The 22,610-nt window shown below is 39.8% G+C and overlaps 1 protein-coding gene across 1 annotated transcript in view; it reads left to right on the top strand.

The window, feature by feature from the left end:
- The window catches only part of UBE3D (ubiquitin protein ligase E3D), a 109,246-nt gene extending 89,427 nt beyond the window's left edge, over positions 1–19,819 (top strand). The window contains exon 10 of the mRNA XM_084623441.1: positions 17,482–19,819. Within this exon, the coding sequence (XP_084479567.1) occupies positions 17,482–17,502 (21 nt within the window). The 3' untranslated portion in view covers positions 17,503–19,819. The remainder of the gene's footprint in view (positions 1–17,481) is intronic.
- Positions 19,820–22,610: the final 2,791 nt, after the last annotated feature.

The raw sequence follows: 22,610 nt of genomic DNA, 5'->3' as shown, positions 1-22,610 counted from the left end.
GAATTTTTAAAAATGTGTTCAATTGTTTAATACAGTGAAATAATGTTTTAATAGTGCATTTGTAAGTGACCTCTCTAAGGAAAGTGTTTTACATGGTACTTTTTGAAGTCTTAGGTCAGTCAAACAAGCTATAATGATTGCAGTTCTCTGACAAAGTCCCTGTTTTGTAGTTTAATAATCCAAGCAGAAGAATGATACCTCAAGGGAATTATGACACTAGTGTACAATTTATTCAGTATAAACTTGTCCTTGAGTGATAAATTGGATACTAAAAGCAGTAAATAAGAGTGAGTATGGAAAGAGGAAGAAGACCTGGAAAAACTGAGTATCATTGACTGTGATTAATGCTTTGTAAAAGGAAGATTAAAAAATGAACCTGGAATAGGGTTGCCAACCCTCCAGGATTGGCCTGTTGTCTCCAGGAATTAAAGATTATGTCCTGTGATGACATCTCCAGGAATACATCCAACCAAAATTGGCAACCCTAACCTGGAAAATCCCACGTTGTGAAAGAGAAACATTAGCTTTGTTCTGCGTAATACTATTTCTAGCATTACATCAGTTCAAGAAGTGGTCACAGAATAGTGAGATGTAATTGTTGTGATCGCCTGAAGCTGGAGAAAATTGAAATGCTGGGAAGCCAGCAAAAAGAACAAACTATGAAAAATTTAAAAAGAGGAAAAAGAACATGAGGGAGAGGGACAGTGTGTGTGTGTGTGAAGGTGTCAAGGTGGCTTCTTCAGAGCAATGTTTTACTAGAGGCTTTTTATTTTTTATCCAATAAGCAATCAGAATATCATTCTAATAAATCAAAGAACCTGGTGTGGAAAGGAAACTAGGGCGCTAATTGGCGAGAGTAGCTGGAATTTCCAGAGCTATGCAAGATCCTAAAAAAAGGACAAAATGTGAGTAGATATGGATGAACTCAGAAATGTTTTGGTGTTCACAGAACCTCCAGAACTTTTTACTCCCTGTGCCTTGTGATACTTTAAGAACTGGGCTTTTTAAATGTGCTAATTCACTCTAAATAGCATTTAAAATGAATGCAGCGAAACTGTATTCAAGTAAACAATACATTGACCTGCTAACTAAGCCTCATTGCTAGGGCCCTGCCAAATTCACGGTCCATTTTGGTCAATTTTATGGTCGTGGGATTTTAAAAATAATAAATTTCATTATTTCAGATATTTAAATCTGAAATTTCACAGGGTTGTAACTGTGGGGTCCTGACCCAAAAGGGGCTTGTGGTGGGGTTTGCAAGGTTATTGGGGCACGGGGTCATGGTATTGCCATCCTTACTTCTGCTCTGCTACTGGTAGCAGCACTGCCTTCAGAACTGGGTGGCCAGAGAGCAGTAGCTGCTGGCCAGGAGCCCTGCTCTGAAGGCAGGTATGGTATGGTATGGTATTGGCATCCTTACTTCTGTGCTACTGCCTTCAGATGTGGGCCCTCTCTGGCCCAGCAGCTGCCACTCTCTGGCCGCCCAACTCTGAAGGCAGCAGTGCAGAAGTAAGGGTGGCCTGGTGTGGTATTGCCACCCTTACTCCTGCGCTGCTGGTGGTGGGGTGCTGCCTTCAGAGCTGGGCGCCTGCTCAGCAGCCAACACTCTCGGGCCACCCAGCTCTGAAGGCAGTGCAGAAGTAAGGGTGGCCATACCGCGACCCTCCTACAATAAACTTGTGACCCTCCTGTGGCCCCCTTTTGGCTTGGGACCCCAGTTTGAGAAACATTGGTGAAATCTGTATAGTGTAGGATAGAAGTACACAAAAGACCAGATTTCATGGTGGAGACCAGATTTCACGGTCCATGATGCATTTTTCACGGCTGTGGATTTGGTAGGGCCTTACTCATTGCTAACCTGAAAGGGACCACCTATAAGTGTGAACAAATGTTTTAGACCTCAGGATTCATTCAATTCTTGTTGGGACTGCTAAGAAGGCTGTTGTTTGTGGCGGTGGTTGTTTTGCGATTTGGGCACCTATCCCTGAAGAGCTGGGCTGGGATTACAAATGTTCTTCACATGTAAGTCCAGCCTGTAGGCACCACTCTAATGCAAATCATGATAATAAACTGCTGGACAAATAGTAAAGACTTTGGGTAGCTTGTGTGTTGGACTGGATTTGAACCTGTAACCTAGAGGCAACAGTCTCTACATAGCCCACAGCCCACTTGAGCTGTTCAGTTCCTGAATGATGTGTGTGTTTTTTTTAACTGCAAAATCACTTTAATTGCTTTATTATCTGTTTTGTTTTGGAATGTGTCTCATGTTTGAAGCAGGATGGCTGGAGTGCCTTGAAAATCCACATGCAAGTCTTATATTGTGTGATAGTGAGTACAACTTGTCACAAAATCTATTTTATTTTCACTCATATTCTTGTTTCATAATGTTTATGGTGACCTATTTTTGTGGCTATGAAAAATGATTTCCCCATTCCTTTGTGACATTATTGGCCTAGTAAACTGTTCCAAAGTCACTTGGTGTAGTTGGCATTACTAGGATGAGCATTAATTATTTTCAGGTTGTGATGCATCACCTTTGCGGTGTCTATATTTGTCTTCCAAGTGTGCATCATCCATTGCTAATTATAGGTGGTCTAGAGGGAACAGATTTTCCAAGTCAAACAGACTATTGTAGTGCAGGATACTCTCAGGATATTTTTGAAATGTAGTCAAATTAGCCACTGAAACAGTTGACTATATCCTTGCTGATTTTTGCATTATTCCTGGGGTGTTCAGTGTAACTGCACCCATCCAGCAATCCCTCTGAAATGAAAGCATCCCAAATCTAACTCTTCAAACATGTGAATGTCCTGCTCCAACACCCATTCCCAGTCAAACGCTTCATTTCCAGAGTTGTAAAGCAAAGTGATTAAATTCCTTTTCTCTTAGGAAAACCCAAAGAACTTTTGCTCAAATTCACAACCAGACTAAGAAATGAGGATTCTGTAAAATATTATTCAGTTCTTTTCCTTTCTTGTCTTTCTGCCTCGTTCATGTCTTTTTCCATCCTACACACTATACTTTTAACAAAAAAGATTTTAACTCAGACAAATTTAGCTCTTGTTGCAACATCAGCCAGCCATATCAAAGAGAGAATGAATTCGTGCTTTTCTTCTTCTGTCCTTGTTTGTTCACAGAGGGAAAGACAATGGTAATAGACATGTTTACTCTTGAGACAGAATCCACTATGTGACTTCTGGTAATGGGTATTTAAGTTTTATTAAAGTTATTTTTTATCATTCTCTATTTAAAAACTTTCAGTGGCATGAGGAATGGCTCATTAGGCAGTTTAGTAATGCAGTTTTTAGATATTAAATGTTTATTTTATGTTGTCCATGCTGGATGATTTTTGTCTTTTAAGGAGTTTTAGTATAATTATATTTGACTTCATTATGTTTAAGGGTGCATCTTCTCTAAGCATCTCTTGAAAGTACATTACCTATGGGAGAATTAGCTCATTACACTCAGATCTGTGATGATCCCATTAGCAAAGCAGTGGGGACTTGAAGTCTTAGAACTACAGACATTGTCTAACTGCAAAGCAAAAGGAAGAGAATCTTCTACCATGGTGCAACTTTTGGTGTTCTTTAGATCTCTGAACCACCATGACACCTGCACTCCTCTGGGACAGTGCAGATCATAAAGTCCAAGACAAGTGTGTGTGAATGGGGAATAAAGCATTCCCAGTCAAGGGGATCCAACCACAGAACAAACTTCTAAAGGAGATCAAGTGAATGCAGAATCTGGTCATCTTTAGGGGAAACCTTTATTTTAGGAAAGGCCTTTCCGCCATAAAAATGACACTCACAACGAGCTACCTTGGTATGGCGCAGAATACAGTGACAGTGAATACAGTGACAATAAATTGCATTTAGATAGCAGTTTTCATCCAAAGAAGCCCAGAATACTTCACAATGTACATGCACACGGAACCACCAAAGGGCACCCACATCTGGGCTCAAGAATAGCAGTCATGCAAATAAGCAGCATATGGCACACTGCACAGCACGCCTGGGCAAGCCCCCATCTTTTACAAAAAGTGAATGGGATCTCTAATGTCTGTATAGAGTTTATAGCACAGTGGTTTTAGACCTCTCCTCTGACCCCCCCCCCCCCACACATAACATCCATTGTACTCTGTTAATCTACCTAGGAGAGAGCGAGAGCTGATTTGATCCTACTGGAATTTAAATCTGTGGTTTCCACACCTGATGCTTAGACCATTAAACTATCCCCACTGGCATTCCAGGGAAGAGGCAGTCAAAATGCTGTGTTCTTTATCCTGGGGTGTTTGAGGATACTATTATACATGTGCAGTGTTCTACAACCCTCTCACATGGGTTTTATTTTAGGAGTGGTATTTTAAATGGTAGCCTTCAAGAAAAAAATAAGACTAACAGATTCTGTCTGTCAGCCCCAGCAAGGTCAGGTATCTAGTTTTACAAAGAAAACAGTGATAACCAGCATAGTCCACATTCTCTGGGATATCGCCATGAAGGGTCTTATATTCCTTATTGGGCTGAAATACAGAGAACTTGCACTACTTGTGGGGCTAAATTTAGCTCTTGCAGAAGTGGGCACTGGGACAGGAGGCACATACCCTGCAGAAAGGGTTTGAAGGACTTTGAAACCTATCAGGTAGTAGATCAGTATGGCCAGATAAGAATGTGTGTAAGCCGTTTATTCTCTTATGATATGCTTTCTCTGTAAAGCTTTTTGTTCTGAATGGTTTGCTTTACGAAGGTGGGTTAGTCACTGGTTAACCCTGTCATTGCCCCTGAAAGAGAACAGGAGGCAGGTGCTGAACTAAACTAAGGCCATGTCTACACTTAAAGCTTACAATGGCACTGATATACCAATACCACTGTGCTACTGTAAGAGCACTCATGTAGCTGCATTATGCCAACAGGAGAGAGCTCGATGAGCAGTGGTAGCTATGTTGGTGGGAGACCGTCTCCCTTTGACATAGCACTGTGCACATGAGTGCTTATGCCGGCAAAACTTAAGTCGCTGGGGGGAGGGGTTCACACCATGAGGAATAAAAGCTTTGCTGACATAAGTGCTAGCGTAGACATGGCCTTAGACTTGTTCAGGTGATCACAGTGAATTGCAGGAGGAATGGCATCTAAATCCCTGGTCTGGAGGGAGAGGAGCATGGGTTCCCACTTCAAGATAGGTTACAGCTAGCGGCCTGAGACCACAAAGGAGCTCTGACAGACACGACTCCATTAATTTGGCCCAGGATCTCCACACTAAATCCATGAATTGAATTTTCAGAATCTTTCTTCCTTTTGTCCATTTCTTTTAAAAAGATTGAACCATGTCTAGTCTCTTGTTCAGGGCTTTCATTCTTTTCTTCATTGCATATTTAAATGACATTAAGACCAGAGTTAAATACCACAGCAGAAGCACAGCTGCCATCTTTCCCCTCTCTGAAACAGCCCTCATAAAGGAGATAAGTTTCTGCTTTGGTATCTGTCCCATGAGAAAACTAAAACAAAAGGTTGCACAAGAATGCAAAGCACAAGTTACTTGGCTTGGAACTGCTGGGACTCAACAGAGCCTTCGTTAAACGTGTCTTTTCAGACTGCCCCCACACTTGTGCCCTCAGGCAAACATTTTTTCTACAGCAGTTTAAATCATTTGCTGTAGAAAATAAGTGCTGCTTAAGTTTGCATGATTAGCTGAGGCTTGCACTTCATAACAGTATAAAGCAAACAGCATCTGGTCTTGAGAAGGAAAATCCTAAATTCTGTGGATTTTTTTTTTTAATTATTCTGGTTGGATTTAGATCAGTAATTACAATGCAGCATTAGCACCAAGTTTCATCTATATCCATGGTTTGTATTTAAGTCTAACAAAAGTAAATACTACTGTTCTATCTGTGCCTCTCTACATAACACATGCTACCAGGAATAATGGCTGCTCTGGAAAGAAAATGGGAAGAGGCCAATGATGGGGGTTGGGAATGAGACAAAATAAAAATTGTTAGGGTTTGTAGCCGTTTAAATTTGGATTTTAAAAAATCACTTTTCTCCTTCCCTTAAAACATTTACATTTTTAAGCAATATTTTCCAATATGCTGAAAGGACTTTTGTCTTGATGTAAAATAAAAGCCAGTAGAGATTGACCTTTTGTCTATTCTTTTGGCTGCTCTTAGACTTCCTTCTAAAGCTTGGTCTTGCTTTGGCATACTGCTATTATGTCAGCAAAAAGCGCAGCCTGGAACTTCAGAGGGATTGCTCTCTGTTTCATATTTACCTCTGTTATATCGCAACTCAATACTACTGAGAAATTAACACTGTTAAGAGGGATAAAATGAAAGCATGTATGTTAGTTATAGACTGACTTATTTCATTCAATTTTAAAGGGACACTATCAGGTTGAAAATCATACTTTAAAAAAAATTCTTGCTGAAATTACCACTGAAATCTATTTTATTTTCCACTGGGTGGGTTGTTTACATTTTACTTGTCTCCCAGTTTGGACAATGGAACTACAGTAACTGGGTCATATTGTCTCTCACACAGTTTATCCCTGCTCCAGGGAACAGGAAACAGCACAAATTTGCACTTGTGGGATTCCCTTCATATCTTTCCCACTGGGATGTGGAGTTTTCCCTCCTCATTCTTCTCGCAGAAGCAGCAGGGAATTTGGCTGCTTAGGCAGCAGATCTACTGAGGTCTAGCTTTTCCATGGCTCTGCACTGCCTCCAACCCCTCTTTGGGCTCCATGACAGTGTGGCTCTGACAAATATATACTTCCCTTGGGTTCCCCCAGGTGCTGCTGTCAAATTGCTTACAGTGTAACAGATGGACCCATGTAAATGAATACTGATAGGGTCAGCATTAACTTCTCAAATTCCCATGAGGCTGGGTGGATGGAGGATCTCACAGAGGGTTCCTTTCCCTCCAACATCTGGAGCACCAGCTGAGCCACCGTGAGAGGGGGAATGATGGAACAATATCATAAAGCCTTGCTCCTAACTCCAAATGATCTGGGTTTTCCTTCCCTCCTCTTGTAACCCATCAGGGCAATTCAGTCCCATCACGTCTGTTTCTATTTGGTTTCACGTCTGTGTTTCCCTGCACTAGCACAATGCTATAATGTTTAGTTTCCTGACGCTTCGAGGAAATAGATTGGTTTGTTAAAGTCCATTGGAATGAAAAAATGATGATGATCATGGACACTCTTCTGTTAGTCCTAGGTTTTGTAAAACTATATTTTTATAAGGTCCAGTGTTTGGAACTCATTTGAAACTGGCAGTGTCCTTTTAATAGCCACGCTTTTTAGTGGTTTTGTAAGATTGTTTCATGAAGGTTTTCATGGTATCTTATCCCTCAGGTAATATTTTTGTATTTGAAATTCTGTTTGTTGTTAGAAGTAAAGCAATTAGATTGGCTTTACCATGCTAAGGGCATGATCCTGTCATCCTTGGTGGATCAGGCCCTACGAGCGCAAGCTGATCCTTCTACAGTTTGCTTAGGGCAGAAGTAAGTGCCAGGGATAAAGTAATTATGAAAAGAACTTTTATTCATATTCCGATACATACTTAGGGCCTGGATCATCGTTCATTATGTTCAAAGTATGCCATGAAACTTCCCAATCTGAGCATAAACCTGGAGCAGTTCTCCTCAGATGTTGTAATTTCTGTCTGTGATTCATCAGAGGTGAAAAGTGAACTTCAGGGCACTCCTATCATCTGCTTGTCTCCGATCTGGCATAGGGGAACGTGGGGACATAGCAAAGCCAAACGTAACTTGCTGGTATTCTCCCCAGAGCCTGGAGAGTGGATAGTCAGAGCACAATTTAGAGCAGCCCTGTAGCTGGTGTAGCTCGGATCAGAGCTCTGCATGCTATCAGGAGGCTGTCCTGAGAAAAGTAATCCCATTATTAACATAGGCATGTGCTTGATTACTACATTATTCTCACTGTCCTAGTACTAAATATGCCCCACTTCTTTCAAATGGTTAATGTTCAAATCTAGAAATGTCTGTGCACTTCCAAAAAGCAGTTTCACAGATCTGAATCTTTCCCAAGCCATCAGATGTTGCTTAGGGCATGAGCAAGGCTTTGTCATCCCTGTCTGTCATGCTGTTTGCCAGAATGGCTGCTACGTTGTGTTTCTATAACTCATCTTTTTTACAAGGATAGGTTGGCTGCTATTGCTCAACCCCTTCCTGGATGATCATGGACTGCTTTTCCACTGGTCCCTACCCTTTGACCTGTCCGTCTTGGGTGGTCCTGTGAAGAGTTAAAACTTCCGTAGCATAGTTTTCTGGGTCACTGAAACACACAAGCCTTCCCCCGGTGCCAAGGTGCAGACCCCAAGGAAGGAGTTTCATAGATACTGAGGTAATAAATAACTGCCTACTAGCACTTTAGTCTGATAAAGGCAGCTGCCTTTTTATTGGGCCCTGCATTCACTGGAGACAGAATGAGGCGGGCATATGTTGAGGTTTAGCAGTTAAATAATATTCCTTCAAAGTCATTTTCATTTTGTTTTTGCAAATGTATTTCCAGAACATTAATTGAGAGTATATGCCAGGAGCCAGTTATTCATGGAGATGTTTCCTGGACAAGATTCAGATGGTTTGCTCCTCCCACTTCCTGGTCTACCTTGATCTTATGCCAGTGCAAACTGAGCACAAATGTTGTGATGAATCAGATAGGATTTAGACCTTAATTAAGACGATGCAGAATACTTGGTGTCTTCAGACACATCTAGGGGATTTGTCTTAAAATTGTAAAGGATTTGCATCAATCATAACCTGAATATAGACAACGAATAAGCCAAGACTATGACACTTCTTGGCTATAATGGAAAAATCTGCCAACATTTCAGCTGCTCAGTATCCACTTGCTGTCTGCAACCATTACAATAGGACCACATTGGAAAGCTCCACATGTCTATGGGCTTTATTACATGGGAGAGCTGTGCAGAAACTGAAATTTTTGTCCTGTGGAAAACTTTGCATTAAAAAAATGTTTTGCATCAGAATAAAAAGTTGAAAATGCAAATTTTTCAATGGAATAGAAATTTTTTAAATATTCCAGGCAGATAGCTGGACCACCACCAACCTGGTTGCCCAAGAAGACGACTGCCCAAGGAAAGCTGTCTGCATAATGGGTTTCTTTCAAAAGTTTCATCCTATCGACATGCTCCCATGGAACATTTCGATTCTGTCAAACCAGCATTTTCCAATTAAAAAAATCTTGTTCTGTTGGAAAAACTTTCAACAGTTGTAGGATTTCCACAAAGCCTGGAAAATACTAACAATGGAAGATATTAATCCTCTAAACTACTGACTCCCACTCTCAAATGGCCAGGAAACCCAGTATACCTTCCACCTTTGCTCCTGATTTAGCTATCCATATGAACAGAGACAGCAACTTAATCAATAATCTTAATGGAAAAGTCACAGACAACCAGACTAGTGGTGAAAACCTGGTTCCATTGAAGTTAAATGCAAAACTCCTACTGACTTCAGTGGGGCCATGAGTTCACTCTAGAGATCTAGCAGAAAAAGGGAAGGTCAGAAGCAACAATTATTTCAATACAAAACTTGAGATAGATTTTTCTCTTGTATCAATGCAGGATCCTTCTATCTTTCAGTACGTAGTACCGGTAATATCATTACAGTTGATGTGTTTATTTAATTTGACCATTTTATTCCTTGGAGAAGATTATATGCATTTAAATACTTCCCTGTAGAGAGAGTGGTTTTTGTGCGGTTATATTTCCCTGCTGTGTAATAAAAAGTAAAATTTACAAAAGAATGCTTTATGACTGCATTTACAATATTACCAAACTGAATGAAAAAAACCCACAGTAGATCATCAGAATATTTGATGTCTCCAACAACAAAAGAGTAATAACACCGGGAAATCATAAAAATAGCTAACAATTACCGACAATATTTTAAATACAATACGTTATATAGAATACATACAAATTAAAGATTAAAATTTATTAAATTCTATTGGTTCAAGGGAAAGCCTATAAAATGCAATAATAGTAAGCTGGAAAAAACTAATAATATCCAACCTCTATTTGTTCAATGACAGGAGGTATTGTATCTTATATGTCTGTATCACATTGTAGATGTACTCATGTACCTTAGCAGGGTTAAAGTATCAAAAAAGTTAATGTTGCAGTTTTCTTCTAACTCTTTGACTAGAGATATGTGGGTTTGTGGGAGTTTTTGCCCCATCTATCATCCTATTGCCTTTCTGAGCCACACAAACTATTAGCCTCATCAGGGATCACCACAGATAATCTTGCCAAAGCCTGCAAACATGGTATTTCACGCAGTCCCTGTCAGTACCCAGGCCGGGCCGGGGAAGCTAATGATCCCACCAGTGGACAAAATTCAGTAATGAATCCTGGTCATATGCCACCTGAGACATGTTGCACATACGCTAAGAAGAATGCTGTGAAAGAGAAGTACCATACAAAACAACTGTGATCTACAAACTAAGTTGTCAAGATAATTAGTTTTCTGAACAGTTTGCACGAGAATTTTTTTGTTGTTGCAGATAGTACAGTGTACTGAGTCCTTTTCAAGAAACTCAGTCTGGTTTATATTAGCCAACTTTTAAATGCTGATTTTGTATTCTATGTATCCTTACTTGTGCCAAGAAAAATTGCTTTAATCTACTATTTGTTTCAAAATATTATAATTTTATTCTATTTCACAATATTGAGTAAAGTCTCAGCATTCCGTCTTGCTAGTTTTCACAGTACAAGAAGCTGGTAACAACTTCAGATAATGAATGAATACAAAAAGAAAAGGAGTACTTGTGGCACCTTAGAGACTAACCAATTTATTTGAGCATAAGCTTTCGTGAGGTACAGCTCACTTGCTGCATCCAATGAAGTGAGCTGTAGCTCACAAAAGCTTATGCTCAAATAAATTGGTTAGTCTCTAAGGTGCCACAAGTACTCCTTTTCTTTTTGCAAATACAGACTAACACGGCTGTTACTTTGAAACCTGAATGAATACAAACGCTCCATTTTCAGGTTCTTTACAGATGCATATGCAGCGCAGCACAGCCATATACGTACGTACATACGTACACGCAAAAGACAAATCATACCAGCTTGTATTTATTGTAAATGGTAAAATGGCAGAAATGTTGACACAAATTCTCAGAAAGTTAAGAAAGGTGGCTTATTTTGTATCTACCAAGAGTCAGTATCTCATGATCTCAAAAATCTCATCTCAAAAATCATGGAGCAGGTCCTCAAAGAATCAATCCTGAAGCACTTACATGAGAGGAAAGTGATCAGGAACAGTCAGCGTGGATTCACCAAGGGAAGGTCATGCCTGACTAATCTAATTGCCTTCTATGATGAGATTACTGGTTCTGTGGATGAAGGGAAAGCAGTGGATGTATTGTATCTTGACTTTAGCAAAGCTTTTGACATGGTCTCCCACAGTATTCTTGTCAGCAAGTTAAAGAAGTATGGGCTGGATGAATGCACTATAAGGTGGGTAGAAAGTTGGCTAGATTGTCGGGCTCAACGGGTAGTGATCAATGGCTCCGTGTCTAGTTGGCAGCCGGTGTCAAGTGGAGTGCCCCAAGGGTTGGTCCTGTGGCCGGTTTTGTTCAATATCTTCATAAATGATCTGGAGGATGGTGTGGATTGCACTCTCAGCAAATTTGCGGATGATACTAAACTGGGAGGAGTGGTAGATACGCTGGAGGGCAGGGATAGGATACAGAGGGACCTAGACAAGTTGGAGGATTGGGCCAAAAGAAATCTGATGAGGTTCAATAAGGATAAGTGCAGGGTCCTGCACATAGGACAGAAGAACCCAATGCACAGCTACAGACTAGGGACCAAATGGCTAGGCAGCAGTTCTGCGGAAAAGGACCTGGGGTGACAGTGGACGAGAAGCTGGATATGAGTCAGCAGTGTGCCCTTGTTGCCAAGAAGGCCAATGGCATTTTGGGATGTATAAGTAGGGGCATAGCAAGCAGATCGAGGGACGTGATCGTCCCCCTCTATTCGACATTGGTGAGGCCTCATCTGGAGTACTGTGTCCAGTTTTGGGCCCCACACTACAAGAAGGATGTGGATAAATTGGAGAGAGTCCAGCGAAGGGCAACAAAAATGATTAGGGGTCTGGAACACATGAGTTATGAGGAGAGGCTGAGGGAACTGGGATTGTTTAGTCTGCGGAAGAGAAGAATGAGGGGGGATTTGATAGCTGCTTTCAACTACCTGAGAGGTAGTTCCAGAGAGGATGGTTCTAGACTATTCTCAGTGGTGGAAGAGGACAGGACAAGGAGTAATGGTCTCAAGTTGCAGTGGGGGAGGTTTAGGTTGGATATTAGGAAAAACTTTTTCACTAGGAGGGTGGTGAAACACTGGAATGCGTTGCCTAGGGAGGTGGTGGAATCTCCTTCCTTAAAAGTTTTTAAGGTCAGGCTTGACAAAGCCCTGGCTGGGATGATTTAAGTGTGGATGGGTCCTGCTTTTGAGCAGGGGGTTGGACTAGATGACCTCCTGAGGTTTCTTCCAACCCTGATATTCTATGATTCTATGATTGTCATTACAACTGGAAGCTGCCATTTTTTTTTACTCTTCCAGCGACTGTGACAAATGGATTGGAATAAACTGGGTTAAGATGAATCCAGATAAAATGGGGAAATGATGGTGATAGGTAGGAAGAAATTAACTGAATAGTAAGTCCACTTATGTTAGTTCTATGTGCCAGACCGCCAGCAATCTGGTTGCAATTTCATGATCATATTCCATCGACTGATGCTGTTGTTCCAATCTTGGTGGCAGGTAGTGCCTTGTCATTGAAGTCCTATTGTTTGTGACCATTTCTTTCTGAAATGCAGACCTCATCACAGCAATCATTGCCTTTGTAACCCCCAGGCCACATTACTGCAATGTTCTCTATTTGAGCTTAGCACTGAAAAAGCCCAACACTCATCACTCAGTGGGACAAATAGCTATGAGCCCATAGTACCAGTGTTTTATGACCTGCTTTGGCATCCTCTTTATTTCTGGGCACAGCTCAACATGGTTAGTCATGAAGTACAAAGCCCTTTCTCCATATTCCCTTGCAGTTATGAGCCACTGGGCTGATCTCACTATTGGTTCCTGAGGTTAATATCTCTATCTGCACTAGAGATCTTACACCCCTGGGACTTGATTCCTCCTGTGGTCTGCCAGAACTGTAACCAAATTCAGCGTACAACGCAAGATAGGTTTACCATATTTCAGGTTCCCAAAAAGAGAACACTTCTGGGGTGGGGGATCTGGAGGGAGGGTACAGTTGGGGAAGCTGGAGGAGGTACCTGCAACAGGGGTACTCACTTGAAGTTGGGGGCAGTATCACTCTCTATCATGCCGGCAGATGCAAGTCTGGAATGCAGCGACAGCAGTCAGTCAGTGCCTTCCTGTGGGACCCCCTCCCCAGGGCTGGGAATGGAGCCTGGGTGGGCAGGATCCAGCAGCTGTCGACCAATCAGGAAGTGGACCAATCGCGACTCTTTCGGAGTTGCAGCGTCTGCTCTGCAAAAATTGTGGATATTTCCTGTTGTTTGATAAATTTGTCCGGACAGAGGACGGAGCCTCAAAAAAAAAAAAAAAAAAAAAAAAAGTAATGTCTGGGAAAACCTGGATGTATGGTAACCCTAGTGCCAGACAAATTGTTTTGTCAAGTTTTTGAAACTTTTGCCTTAATTTTTATAAGAGATTGGGTGTTAGTTGGGAATGACAGGGGTAATTTTGGACCTTTAATATTGTTCGTACTTTTAAAAAAATTATAACAATTGGGTGCTAATAGACGTTTTTTAGATGTACGTATAGTTAAAGACAGTGTTAGCAATACTGGTTTGCTCAGGAAGAAATAGATGTCCATGCAGTTTAATTTTAGACCTTCTTGAAACTTTCTGATAACATTTTATTTGGCACGTGTTTTTCATACAAGCTGTAATCTCGAAGTGTTTCACAGAGTTAAAGAATATAACAGAGTGTCTAGTAAGAACACCAGAACACAGTGTTGTAAAGGCATTCCATAATGAATAAATTAAGGATTTGATCATAGGTCAGACAAAAAAATTACGAGGAATAGGTGAGGGAGAAAAGCCGTTATTTGTAGAAGAAGTTTGAAAAGCAATGGAGACTCAGTGAGCCAGAGAGATAAAAGAAGGCTGTTCCAGAAGGCAGAAGCCGCTGGAGAGAAATCTCTTTGCACAGTATTACCATTCTGGACAGAACAGATAGAGAGGATGTCTGGTGTTAGATGAGCAGAGGCAAGGCTCAAGCTAGATGAGCAATGTATTCAAACAAAACACAAGATCTGTGTGTTCAGAGTACGTAGGCAATTCTGTGGAACTGACAGTAGATACAGGAGTAAGAGAAAAGTTAAAGGTGAAAAATGATGCCAAAGTTACAAGCAGTGGGGGCAAAAGGGCTGTCTGAATTGAGGGAGATAAAGAAGATGGAGTTGGAGAGAATTCTCCTCTTTGCTAAGAAAAGGACAAGTGGTTCTTTTTTTGAGACAATCAGCTTTAGGAAGCAGAGATTAAGCTACATGCTTATTTCATCAAAACACAAAAACAACTCAGTCAAAAGCTGAGTTTCAGTATATAATCATGGGGATCACAAACTTTCAAACTACTCCTACTTTTTACTCCCTCCAAAGTGAGAGAATGCTGCATAAATAAAGGGGAGTGTGTGCTTTTAAAGGTTAGGGACACAGGATTTCTAATACCTATATGTTTCATACCAGTAAAATACACAGGTGTAAATGGCATTCCAAAACAACCCCTATTCATTATCACTTCACTGGGGGAAATGTACTTAAGTTCTTTCTCATTTAACTACAACTGTAAAGTTAAAGCGAAACAACTTTTGCATGTAGGCAATCCTATCTGATTCATCACATTTGTGCTCAGTTTGCACTGGCATAAGATCAAGCTAGACTAGGAAGTGGGAGGAGCAAACCATCTGCATCTTGTCCAGGCAACATCTCCATGAATAACTGGCTCCTGGCATATATTTCTCAATTCAAAGCAAACATTTGAGTGTCTTTTGAGTATTCCTTTGGCCATCTGATCAGAAAGAAATCTTTTATTCTGTGCAGCTCTATATTCAATCCCTGCCAGTTCATCATATTTAGTACATTCTTTAAATACAGTATCAAACAGTCTGGGGATTAAAGATCAGCATGACATCCACATACATATAGTCTAATAGTTTACAAACCCAAGATGATATTGAGCTTTACTAGAGCTGTAATTGCTTGTGTAGTTGATCCACTGGAGTTGCAAGGAGCATGGAGGAAAAAGGTCTAATGACTCAAAAAGGTCATGTGTCTAATGACTCTTCTTCTTGCTGTGTTTCTATGAGGCATCAGTTCTGTTCACTGGGTGTTTTCAGCAATATGCTAAATGCCCTATTGGCTTTTTCATCTTTCCAAAGTGGCTTTAATGCGTTTTCTGAACTACCTTTTTGATCAGCATAGTATTAAGCTTCCCCAGTTTAATAGTTAGCTGTTTTGCTTACTCTGGAGGTCCACTTTGCTCATAATTTGTTCCCAGTTGTTTAAAGTCACATCCTAAATGTGTTCTAGTATAGGTTGCCAGTTCTGAGGAAGGCTGAAAAGAACATGGAGGGAAAGCCACCTCATAGAGATGAACCAATAGCCAATAGGATCGGCCCATTTACTCCCACAAATCCTTGGGCTTTTTGTATTTGGCAGGTCACACTCCCTGTCCCTTCTATATTGCCATTAGCCCTGCACACTAAAGGGAAGAAGGTGGATCATTTTCCATGCAGTGTTTGTCATGTAGTTTTCCTCCTTCCAGGATTTTTCTGTAAAAAAAAAAAAAAAAAATGATGCGGTGCGCGTGGTGTGTGGACCCTAAAACTGATGGTCATTCTAACATTAGAGTTCACCACACCAGTAACAAAAGTGAGCTCCTGCATCACCACACTGGGTAACAAGAAGCCAAAATACAGTCCCCTTACATAGCCCAGCCCGTATCACCACCCAGACATCTGATCTTTATGATGAGAGGTTACTGAAAAACAGATTCATCGTATATAAGGTTCTTCTAATCCCAAGGATCAGCCACTCCCCCAGGTCAATATATATACTTATAGATAGATAGATTTTACCAAATACCACACATGTAGCCAATCCTTTAGTAACTAAAAACTAAAGGTTTATTAATACAAAAAGAAAATAAGAGTTATTAATTGGTTAAAGGAAACGTGTACGTTACAGTTATTTCAGAGTTTGCAGGTCAGGATAATAGCAGTGATGTTAAATCTGCTATCTTATAGTAATTCTCTCTGGTTCACTCAAATAGATTGGGTGTCATCAGTCCATTATCCAAAGCTTCCTTTTGTTAGAAATCATCTCCAAAGATATGGGGCAGAATTGAAGACAAAGAAGTGATGTCACAGTCTCCTTTTATACTTTTAGCCCAAGCGTATGGAAAGTTACTGGCAAAAGATGGAGTCTTAAATCACATGTCCTTATGTGCCTTGCTGAATCACGGGGTAGCCATTGCCTCAATGCGTTCTAAAACGTCTTCAGGAGGGGCACACTGGGTGAGCTGATTGTCCTTAATGGGCCATCAAGCAGGCTGCCTCGTCTCGATGCAAAGCTGTCTTGGGGTGCCACCCAAGAAAACAACATGTTTGAGATACAAAGTCTTAGCCAATATTCATAACTTCATATACAAAGATGATACATGGATTTAAACAGGATAATAATACTTAGCAGTCTATAACTTTTCTATTGATACCTTACATGTCATACTTGTACAAGATTTATTGCAACTTTATAACAGTGGTGACTGTATTAGTGTAATTAGTTATCTTCCTTTTTATGCAGCATCACAGATGTGTCTTGGACTATTTCTTATTCACTTTGAAATCAGAATGAGTTTTTCCATTAACTCTGAGGTCAGGATTTCATAGCAGATAGAGACAACGTTCTTAAAACAAGCTAATATTTTGGGCAAAATGGGGAGTATATCAGGGATTAAAATCGAAACCAGTTTCAGAATACTGTCAGATGTCTTCTTAAATTAGAAAAGATGAACACCTTTTACTTTTGTTATTTAGAAACAAACTGTATTTCTGATGCAAGGACAAAAACATGTATACATGACTTTCCCTCACAGAAATACAGACCAGAGAATCTTGCTAATCCTTGTTGCAACTGTGAAAAATCCTACAGTTGATTTAATTCAGCAGCAAGCATTGAAAAGTGAGTTTGAGAACATTAAGGGCATAAACAGAAAAGTAGAATAAACATATTAAAACTATCTTCAGCATTTAACAATCACTTCTTTGGGAAAAGTACTGCACAGCTTTGGGTAAATGCATTTTTCTGTGAAGTGATAAGTGCAACGTTTCTTTGAATGGCAGGAATCCTTTATGCTTTTTCTCGCCATGCTGAAGCTAACAATTGTTTTTTGTTTTGTTCTCTTTTACAGGTTGCCTTTTTGAAGATGTGAAGAATCCAGACATGCTAACTGAAAATTATTCTCAAGTTAACCTTCAAATAAAATACAGAAATAGAAGGATCGTTTTCATTAGGGTGACTTTCCAGCACAAGTCACTGAGGGTACAAAACGTGAAGATAATATTTAATTATTATTTTAGCTTTGATATTTGTTGGATTTTTGATTTTGAAACAGCAAAGCCAATGACAGAGAAAGTTGGTTCAGACAGGCATACATTACAAGACTGGTGTTCTGACAATGACTTATGTCTGACTGCTGGGGTGACCTTAATGATGACCTCTTAATCATCAGGGGAGAAGAAATCAATTATCTAGATGGAGCAGTGGCTGATAGTAACTTATGTATTTTATGTGGAAAATGAAGAACTGGCAGCCAGGAGAGGGTATAAAATATTTAATATAGTGAATTCCAGCTAAGAAATATATATGCAACTTTTACCACTTTTCTCACTTTTTTGAGTTGGCAGAGGTAATCAAACAACTAGAACTGTAATATGTAAACTGTTGTTTTCCAGCAACCTTATGTATGTAGAATATACATTATTTCCATATTAAATCCTACTCCCTAATCAAGAGAAAAAGTGGTATTTACATGCCTGCACCTTATGTAAAACTGAATTAAATTGATAATGCATTGGTTAAAGTTCACAAACAAAAAGTTTTATGATTACTTAAAAGAAATGATCTTGCAACTACAAAAAGAAGGGTGTCTGGATATAGGCCTCATAGAGGTTGCTAAATTGAGAATCCTGGAGACAGAAATCCTCTGTTTGCAAAGCACGTGCATCTCAGGTTGTTACAACATAAACTTCCCCACGCAGCCCTTTCTAGGCTTTCCTAGGTGCCTCAATCCTGGCTTGGAGGGACCATATCTATGGAGTAGTTCAGTCTTTATGGCCCATTCAGTACTTTCTCTTATGAGACTGTCAACAAAAGTTGACAAGCGAGTTAGTGCTGATTGGAGTTGGTGGCAGTTTCTGTGTTGTAGACACTTGTAATTGGACTGATACCACCAAATGCATTCCATGTGGAACAAATAATCTTGCACTGTTTCCATTTTTGGAGTGGACCTCTCATTCTTTAGTTGTCAGTAATCATTTTGGTCTCCATTGTGCAGAGAGAGTGTCATAGCAGATTTGTATATATGTGTGGGCAGCGGAGGGAAAGATGAGCTATTCATCTCTGCATAAGCATCACTACTACCATAATTCAGCAGCCCACCCTGTAGTTTGCCTAAGATAAGGATATGGCTGAACTGTATGAGAAAATTAATATTGCGGATCCCTTTTGTATTGTATATCTGAGCCCTGTATTAACACACATTCAGAACCCTGCCTATTTTGTAACCTTAATCTATTTTCTTATGTGTCCTCAAGATTGGCACAGAATACCATTGGGGCCAAAAATTTAGTATGATTCAAAAATGGGTCATGCATTTATATGGATAACTAGATGATCCAGAGTTATACTAGTTTATGCTACCATACATTTGGGTTAGAGTTATTAAACACCATGATTCAGGTTTTAAACTAATCTCTAAGTATCAGGATTACGAGGAGACCAAATATAGGATGCAGATTAGCCCACTTTTGTCTATTCTGTTTTGTGCCTTCCTCTGAAGCATCTGGTGCTGTCCGCTTTTGGAGACAGAATACTGGATTAGCTGGACCCTGGGTCTGATCCAGTCTCACTATTCTTATGTCCTGAAGTTGCCTGGGAGAAGCATTTCTACTGAAAATAGTGGAAGAAATTCTGTTTGTACAGGCTGTTTTTTTTTTTCTTAAACAATTAAGAAATAAGAGAGACAAGATGGGTGAGGTAATATCTTTTATTGGGCCAACTTCTGTTGCTGAAAGAGACAGCTTTTGAGCTTACCTCACCCACCGTCTCTCTCTTTAATATCCTGGGACCAACACAGCAACAACTACAATGCAAACAATTAAGAAATAAGAAAGCTGTGAGCTTGTCAAAGGACAACTCTTTAAGAGGAATGGGTTTAGAGGGAGAGATTCTTGTTACAAAGAGCTTCTTTTAAAACACTGAGATTCCAGGAGAAGTCAGCACTTCCTTTACATGTTTGCCAATAATATTGTTCTAACACATACTGCAAAATGCTGAGCATCTCCTGTGAGATATGGGATATCAGTGGGGGTTAAGACCACTCAGCAATTAGGTTAGGCCCCATCCTACTTTTCCTCATTTTAGATTTGACTACTCAAATAAAAGCAGAAGTGTGGAATTTTTCACATATATATTCTGGGACTATATTGTGTACTTCCATGACAATTTGTCTGTATTTTGATTTTTCTCTTCTGAATAAAATTAATTTTTCACTAATTTTTTTCCATTTTTGTTGTGCTCTGTTGTATGCTGGTCTCTGCTTTCCAGAATATGATTAGGCCAATCTAGGAGAGAAAACATTGAAATGACAGATTGCTACACTGTGATTGTAAGGCCACTTTCCTCCTATTTCAATGCCCCCTGTTGTGATTTTGCATCAATAGAGCAATCTGTTCCAGAGAGTATTTATGCTTTGTATGTTTAAAATCTGTCATTGTGTCAGTTTCTCGTACATAATATGGTATTAGGGACATAAATAGTTAATATACTTCTAATGGCAAATGAGGTACTGAGATGGCAGGTGTAGGCAAATCATTAACTTGATTTATCAGCAATGCAGAAGAAAAAATCTACATGAAGTGGGGCACTATAAATAAATATAAATCAAACCCCTCCTGGCTAGTTTATCACTCTCAGAAAACCTTGTAGAATATCACAGTGAAATGTCCTGCTTCTAGTGTGTTCAGCTTGAAAGGATTCCTGGGGAAGTATATGGGAGAGGAGACAGCAGAGGTAGCATTAGGCCAAATGTGCAGCCTCACAAAGCCATGCTCTTCAGGAATCTTTTTTTGTTTTTAAACCCGGTCTTCGTCCCAGTTACCAAAAAGGTGAGGGTTGTGAGCTGCCAAAAACAAGCATTTCTGGTTGAGTTATCTTTCCTGCAATTATTAAGTTATTTGGACCCAGAAAACATCAGCCCACATACAGTAATGTATAAATGTATCAGAAGTGTTCTTGTCTGAAAATAAGTTTATTTGCCAGTATTCAGAAGAAGGGGAGAAATGTCAATAATGTCCCCTTACGAGTATTCATTGTGATGATAAGTGATGCATTATTCAGCTTGTAACTGTTTATATAATAGACAAGTTGTCTAATTTTTTTTCTTTTAAATCTTTCAGCATTTTTTAAATCTCTTTTCATAGGCACTGGTGTACTTGAATCCTGATGAGTTCAGTTGTTGCCTTTTTAAAACTCATTATAATGCTTTATAAAAATACGGCAATCTTCATGTGAGCAGGTTATTTTTGCACACCACTACTTGTCACAACATCCTTGTGATCATTCACAATTAATGGTAAATCTAATGTCATCTTTTAAATTCCACATTTATATGTGTCCAAAATAAAAATGTTGCTTATTTTTCAAGTTTATAAAGGGTGCACATCAGAAGACCTCATACAATCAACAAAAAAAATAATATTTTTTTGCACAATACCTACAAGCCCTTAGTTGCAAGATAAAATAAAGCGTTTCAATTCTGGTTTAAAATAAATAGAGTGATTCCACAGACAAGCATTTTGGGGTTAAACACACAGCGTATGTCTACACTGCAATAAAACACCTGTGGCTGGCCTGTCATCTGTCACAGGCTGCGAAGCTATAGAAGTTCAGTGTAGACATCCGGTCTCAAACCAAAGCCTGGATGTGACACTGCTGTTGGATAGCCCTACACCTTGAGCTCTGCGAGCTTGAGTCAGCTGACACGGGTTAGCAGCAAATGTTTTATTGCAGTGTAGACATACCTTAACATGCTTTTGTCGGTTCCCTTTTCCATATTGTGCTGTCTTTCAACAGTTAATTGACTGTTACCTTCGAATAAATCTAGATAAAAACAGTGTTTGAAGTGTGAGCATGTATAAAATTGGTTTTAATTTAATTGTAAAATGTCCTTTTCTATTACGTTACATCTGAGGATTTCTATGCATTTTACAAATGTTAACATATGGTCTGGCAGAGCTGCAAAATATAGCTAAATCTTGTGAATATAGAACCTGTCCTTTAAAAATGTGTCAAGCTTCATTCATAATTTGAAACTATGTTTTCCTTTAAAACTTTTATAAGCATCACAGAGGCCTTGATCCTGCTGTGCATAGTGAGTCGGGATGACAAGTTGCTTCACACCAGCATCAGTGTGGGTGGAGATTAAATACCAGCAAAAATGAAGACAAGCAGTAGGGGGCAGGACTTCAGTGGAGCAATGACAATCTATACCAGCTGAGGATCTCTCCCTAGGCCAGTTCCTTTGCACTGGATATACATAAGTCACAAGCCCTTAGTGCTCCCTCTTTCTTGCCTTCAACAGTGTAGAATAAAAAATGGTAGTGTGGGCCTGGGGCATGTCTAAGGAGACATGGCTTAAGTGTGATCATCATGCACTGAAGGGTCAGTGCAGGTCATAATTGCTGACCACTGTAGAAAGGTGTTGGCTGTAAAACAAGGAGAGGGGAGAGAGAAATCCAGTCAATGCCTTTCAATGCTGGACGGTTAAATTATAGATTAACAGGGTTATTGAGTTTACAAATTCATGCAGTGTCCTGGCTCTTCTCTGAACTGCTTTGGCAATTTTGTCTGTGGCTAATATGAAAGGTGAGACGCACACAGTGATCCAATTGTATAGTTAGTGTAGGCTGTTTTCTCAGATTACCAGTCATGCCCTTTACCGGGTTTTGATTTATGTGGACCTAATAAGAGCAGAGCAAGCATGGTCCTTTGTCTGAGCTTTGAAAGGAATCTGAGTATGGGACAATTTACAGCTTGTGCTTTGTCGCCGAAGAAGAAAAGTGTTTTTGTTAAATTGCTGGAACACATATGCCAGAATTGATGAAGGAAACTGAAAATGCACTAAATTAAGGGTATCTTTTAAATACATGGCTATTCAGAGGCTTTGAGCCACTATTTTAGTTGATTCAGGATAATTATTAAAATCATATTTTGAGCCCGTGATGTGCAAACATGGCTTGACTGTTGCGAGCTCTTATC

This window comes from Lepidochelys olivacea (genome assembly GCF_965140295.1).
Source record: "Lepidochelys olivacea isolate rLepOli2 genome assembly, chromosome: 3".
NCBI lineage: Eukaryota > Metazoa > Chordata > Testudines > Cheloniidae > Lepidochelys > Lepidochelys olivacea.
Note: the sequence above shows the minus strand (reverse complement) of the source record. Positions and strands in the feature narration are given on the sequence as shown.